Raw genomic sequence first — 6659 nt, forward strand, 5'->3', positions numbered from 1 at the left:
TCCGGGATGTAGCTAGGATCCCAGTTGCCCCTAAGTCTGTCGACATTGGGATATGGGCAGATCTAGAAGACTGGAAAACATGCATTTACTGTTTTCTCACTTTATCTCATTTATTTCTTCATGGGACATGCTATATTGTTATTCAAAAGAGAAAAATCTAGGCTCAGAGTTATTAAATAATATGCCTTCAAGGCTATACAATCAGGAAGTAGTGGGATTTGAACTCAGGACTGTCAGTGTCCCTAGGACATCTTTTATTACCCATACTGTGTAACAATAAATAATACTTGTTAAAATGACTATTAACAAATTTCTTCTGGCCATCTCTTACTCGTCTTTCAATGCCTATGTTAAGCATTACTTCTTCTCTGAAGACTTCCCTAACTTCACTGAACAGAGAGCGTTCCTCCTCTAATCCCTTATGTTTGGATCACAATTCTACTAATGCACTCATTCTGTTGTACTATACTTTATCTGTTTCCTGTCTTACCTGCAGAGACTATATCTTATCATTGCAATATCCCTGTACCCAGCCCAGTGCCCAGTACATGTTACAAACACAAACCTAGTTGATCAAAGTTCTCTGGGGAGAAGCATCACTTCTTAAACATTTCTGAAGATGCTGTATCTATATATTCCCCAATAGTCCTTCTTAAGCCATACTTTTATTTCAATAAAAAAAAATTTCTTTTTTTATTGTTGAAAGTATTACAGATATCCCTTTGTTTGTTTGTTTGTTTGTTTGTTGTTTTTTCCCATTGACCCCCTCCATCCTGCACCCACCCCTCCCAGGCCTTCACCACTCTATTGTCTATGTCCCTGGGCTATGCATATATGCATATAAGTTCCCGGTTACAAATTTCTTACTTCTTTTCTGAAGAGTATGAAATGCTAGTCTTGAAAACTTCAGAAAAAGTAGTAGGTAACTTTATGTATCTGTTTTTCATTTCCTGGTTAACAATCTCAAGTTCATAAGCTAATTTTATAATATTTTTTGAAAACCTGTCTTCTATACTTACGAACATGCATAAATGTGTTTTATCTCATTTTTGTTTGTAGATCATTTCATAACCTAAGGAATCCAGATTAACCCCAGATATGCTTTCTTTTCTATTTCTTCCCACGCACTGTCTCCATTTCCTGCTACTTCATACATATCTCGAGAAACAAGCATCTGCCTTCATTAGCTTCTCAGGGAAACAGGTCACCATGAAAATTAGATCAAAGAGGAAAAAAAGCAAGGCAGGAGTTACTTGCGGCCACCACCTTACTGATTCCCCTAGGTCTTTCAACAATTAAATTTCATCCTTATTTATCTAGTGGCCTTCCATTTGCTCAGTTCTATGCTATCCACAATAGAGCCAATTTATTGGGGCAATTTATTTTAGCTCATGTTTCACTCTCATTTTCTTAAATGCTTCAATCCATACCCAGCGATGTCTTAGATCCTGACTATTCAAGGTGTGGTCCATAGACTTGGCAGCAGCAGTAACACTCAGGAGTCTGTTAGAAAGGCAATATCTCTAGCCCTCTCAGACCTAGTATGTCAGAATCTGCATATTGACAAGTTTCCCAGTTGACTCATGTGTACATTAATTTTTGAGATGCATGTCTCTAGATAATTGAAGGCAACTGTGAGTTAGAGGAAATTATCATGGATTGGCATCAAAAGACCTGGGCTGAAATCCTGGATCTGCTACATTGCTACCTATGTGACCCTGGGAAAATCAGTTGATATGTCTGACCCTCAATTTCCTCAACTGTATATGGAAGCTATAAAGTAATCTAAGTGCCACTTGCATGAGAGTCTTATGTCCTACCCTGTCCACTGAATGAGAATTTGTCAGAGATGTACATTTTTAACAAGTTTCCCATGTGCTTATGAACATTTTTATTTAAGGATCTCTGTTGTCAATACATAAGGGGAACAATATTTTCTATTTTGACGTCACTGCTAGTGACATGAGGGTCAGTTCTTGGAACACAGAAAAGTAGTGATTTGAAAGTTTTTCTTATTAAGTTGGCACTTGCCCTGTATTTCGTCTTCCTTCTGAGTCCCCATCATAGATAAAGAAGTGTGAGTTGTTCCCAAAACTGAATCATAGCAGGAGGATTGCTTTATGGGGTAACTATCAAGACTGGCAATCATTCTAAAACATTCTGCCAAGACACAGAAGCAAGGAGCCTAGTGAGTTATTATTATTATCAGTGGCTATTTATTGCTTTTCTGATTTGTCTAAGAATACCAGAAAGGTTTCCAGGGAGATGTTACTTCCCACTTTCTACTTCGCAAGATGTTTCTACACCTGGCAGTTAAATAAAGTGCTGAAAACCAAATGCTTCCTTCTCACTGCTGTGCAAGCTTTCTAGATCAAAGAAATTTTTCAGCAGCCCTATACAATTCAGCGAGGGAGAAAAATGATGGAAAGCAACATTTGGTGAGCCTCTCCTATATGCCAGGCACTGTTCTAGTTGTTTCACCACCATTGAACATCCTCCTGTCATCCTAGGAAGCAAGAGTTTACTTTCTTCAGTTTACAGATAATATTGAGAATGACCACTGAACCCATTACATACTGTTTTAATGCATATGTTTTAGTCTGGCCTTTATTATATCCCAGTACATGGGTGGTGTCCCTTGGCCTGGCCGGCGATTGGGGCTTCTGGGCTGACTGGGGGAGCGGGGGCTTGGGGAGAACAGGCTGACAGGGTGAGGGACCATGGGAGGTTGGCTGGCCAGCTCCCCCACTCCAATTGGGACCAATGGGGGGGCCCAGCCAGCCAGGGAGAGGGACCTCTGGAAGTTATCTGGCCAGCTGGCGGGGAGGGACTCTGGGAGGTTGGCCGGCCATGGGAGGTTGGCTGTGGGAGCCCACTGACCACCAGGGGTCAGCTCCTGCATTGAGTGTCTGCCCCCTGGTGGTCAGTGTGCATCATAGCAACCAGTCGACTGGTCCTTCAGTCATTCGGTCGCTTAGGCTTTTATATATATAGATAATTCATTCACCATCCAATCCCATTCATGATTCTCAGCCTTATAGTATTCACACAACTTGATTGTGAAATATTGTTTAGTGCTTGTTGTATTCTCTTGGCCCTTCCTATGCAGGGTGACAAAAGGTTATGCAATAACCGATGATAATGCCTGTGAAGACTGCCTCACATCCTGCTGTAGAGTGAGTTTTTTTTTTTTTTTCTCTTTCAAATCATTTTAATAACGTGGCCATCAAAACACGAAAAGTAGACTCAAACTTGTTTTCTTAAAGGGCGGGGGGCGGGGGGTGCTACCATGATTGCTTCCCACAAGCATGATCTAAGGTAATGATGACACCGATTCCAAAGAGCAAGGGTGGTAAGAAGACCTCAAGGCTCACAGACTGAAAAGCTCGGTTCCGGAAAAGTCTCAGAGGGGTCGCCGGTGGCAGGAGAGACATGAAATTGAAGGGACCTTCACAGGACAGGGCGCGGCTGCTGGGTCATCAGCACCTTGAAACGTTTCTTGATGGTGACTCGGTGTCGAGAGTACTTGTCGTCTGGGGAGAACCGAGCAGGATGGGCCGAGCAGGTCTGTTGTCCAATAGGATCAAACTTCTTCAGGGTATAGACCCGCTCTCCCTGTTCATTGAGGTAATACTGGAGAAACATGATCTCGCTGAAGCAGGAGGTTCCAATTCCGTCTGCACTTCTCGGTCTACGGAGGGCCTCACCTGTAGAGTGAGTTTGTACAAATAAATGTGATGATAGCACATGAGATGAAATAAGAAAGATGCTGTCAGGGCAGGGCTCTGGGAATTTCCAAATAAAGGAGCCCTGGTATGTGGCTGAGGGGGACAGACGAGGCATGGAAAGGACATTAATGTGCTTATATGGAGGCTTGGGAATTTTCAAAAGAAAAATCAAATAAGCAAAGTTCCAGAAACAGGGAAATTCAGGGTTTATTAAAGCAAATAAGAGTAGCCCCACTTGTTTGCAGCCCAGCAGATAAACAGGAGAGATCTGGGAAGGGGAGATGATATCATGGAAAGCCTTGAATATCAAGCCAAATAACATGTCAAATACCAGTTACTCACAAGGCTTTGGAACAGGAGGTCATTTGATTAGAACTGCACTTTAAAAAGCAGCACTGCCTAAGGTGCTTGGAGGAGAAAAGGAAATGGGAAGCTGGGAAGAAGGCCATTGTCCAGCCAATACTCCTGAATTAGTGAGAGTAGCTGATGTGATGAACTTCCATAGAACATAATGTATGCACCTTGCTGGGGACTGAGAGTCAGTAGGAAGAAGGCAGCACACATCCTAACAATGAGAGGGGGCGCTGGGAGGAGGCCATCTGTAATCCTTGATGTCACCCAGAACCGCATTCAGACCTCAGGCCTGTTAAATTACCCAACCTCTTTGAGTCTGAAACCTTATTTGTAACAATGGAAAAGTGACCTTATAGGGCTGATGTGAGGAGTGACTGAGTGAACTTGTAAAATTTCTGGTCCAGAGTGCTCCAGGTACCAAGGCTTTCTCCTCTCTCTGTGTCCTTATTAATCAAATTATGGTGCATGGACCAGCAGCAGCAGCATTACCTGAAAACATGCTACTAATGTAGACCCTCAGGCCCCACCCAAGTCCTACTGAATCAGTTTTGATACGATCACCAAAGATTTTAATGCACATTATAGTTTGAGAAGCATTACCCTGTGTAATTCTCCTGGAATAACCCCTACCCAGGTGTCCCAGCTTCTCTATGATGCCTTAGCCTCCACTCCCCCATTCTTTCCCCCACTTCCTATTCTCCAAGAAGAAATGGAGGAAAGAGAAAAAAATGAAGAGGAAAACTAAAGCAAGGCTTAGAAAAATATCCTATGACTTTAACATAACAACACTACTGTTTTTATTTTGTTAAAAAATGTCACTAGGAGGCATTTAAAAAACACCATGGAATACTATGCAGCTATAAAAAAGAAGGATCTCTTACACTTTGAGACAGCATAGAGGGATCTGGGGAATATTATGCTAAGCAAAATAAGCCAGTTAGATAAAGACAAGTATCACGTGATCTCACTGATATGTGGAATCTAATGAACAAAATAAAGTGATGAACAAAAAAAAATCCAGAGACATTGAAACATGCAACAGGAGGACAAATTTCAGAGGGAAGGGTCGGGTGGAGATCGGGAAGAGATTAACCAATGAATTTATTTGCATATATGCATAGCCATGGGCAGTCAGCAGTGAGGAGAAGGCCTGGAGAGGGAAAGGAAATGGGGTGAGGGAGCCAATTGGTGGTGGGGGGAGGGACATCTGTAATATTTTCAACAATAAAGATAAATTTAAAAAAAAAAACAGTTCTAAGAAGTGATTTTCAAACATGAAAAAAATGACTTCCAAAGACAAATTCAGTTGGCAGTTTTCCTGCTGTGTTTGTGGGGAGTGGGGAGTGGGAGCTGTCTTATTATTTTATTGGCACACCTATAGTCAAGCTTGAAGAATGACTGATAAAGAGAAAATACAGTTGTCTAGTGACAGCCGTAATCCAATTTTGTAAGGCAACAAGCAGGACCTGTGGCTGAGAGAGAAGAACCTTTGATTTTGTGGATTAAAGATCAAACTCATTCCTGAATGCCTATGCATTTTGCCACCATTCAAACCAAAGCTTTTAGGCTCTTGACATTGTAAAGCAACAACATGGTAAAAGATCAAAGGATGAAGGATTCTCCACAAATAAGGGCTAGTTCAGGCTCTGCCAACATAGATAGTCTCTGGATAACATCCACAAGCTCAGGGAAGCTGCTAAAGTGGTGAGCCAGCAGCTCAAGGCAGCAAAAACAGACATTCTGATTCCAAGCAGAGAGGACAGAACCATAATCTCCAAGGCTCATGCTTGCAAAGGTGCATTCAAGATGAGAAAATGAGAGCCACAAAACAAACAGCCCTGGATCAACACCTCAGAAATTCATCCAACATGGGCCCAGGTCTCCCCACCGGAACTGCTCTTAACATACATTTTAAATCTGCCTGGGAATACCTTCCTGAATCTCCTAACCCAGATAAGAATCAGCAACTGACAGAATATCCCCTGATTTCATTTCAGTATAAAGAAGTGAAAAATACATGGATTTAAAAAGTATATACAGTTGACTGGATAATCTCTATCACATTTAACATAGTTTTACATTATTAGCGACAGCACCATTATAATAGAGAACGAAGAACTAGGATGGTGACTGACACTCTTCATCACTTCCCAGCTTTTTTGAGTAAATTCAGAGTTACTTTTTGAGTGCCAATGATATCAATAATGATAATTAATTCCAATTTATTGAGAAATTACTCTCTGCCACAGACTGTTCTTACAAATTGTTGCTGTAAAATGATAATTCCTACCTTACAGATATTGAAACCGAGGCAAAGAGGGATTAATATCTTGTCCAAGGAAACACAGTTAATGAAAGATAAACCTAACTATCATATTTATATATTTTTTCACTCCAAAGTCCTATCCACTAATTCACATTGCCTCCACTAAGTCATTTTACCTTTCTGTAACTCAGTCTCCTCATCTACAAAATTAAATGTTTGCTGTATGCTCTCCCTATTCTTTTCTGCCTGGACAATCTTTGATTCTTTCTGACCTTCGATTCATCAATTTATATAATATAGAGTATTGTGAT

General features: G+C 41.1%; 1 protein-coding gene across 1 annotated transcript; it reads right to left on the reverse strand.

Annotated features, from left to right (window-relative positions):
- Positions 1-3200: 3200 nt before the first annotated feature.
- Positions 3201-3704, reverse strand: LOC132226356 (H/ACA ribonucleoprotein complex subunit 3-like). The gene has a single exon (XM_059681078.1). The coding sequence runs from the start codon at positions 3643-3645 to the stop codon at positions 3451-3453; it is 195 nt and encodes a 64-aa protein (XP_059537061.1). The 5' UTR covers positions 3646-3704; the 3' UTR covers positions 3201-3450.
- Positions 3705-6659: the final 2955 nt, after the last annotated feature.

Source organism: Myotis daubentonii, chromosome 2, assembly GCF_963259705.1.
Source record: "Myotis daubentonii chromosome 2, mMyoDau2.1, whole genome shotgun sequence".
Taxonomy (NCBI): Eukaryota; Metazoa; Chordata; class Mammalia; order Chiroptera; family Vespertilionidae; genus Myotis; species Myotis daubentonii.

Coding starts and splice junctions, on each gene's coding strand:
- LOC132226356 (XM_059681078.1), bottom strand. CDS start 3,645: ATGTTTCTCCAGTATTACCTCAATGAACAGGGAGAGCGGGTCTATACC.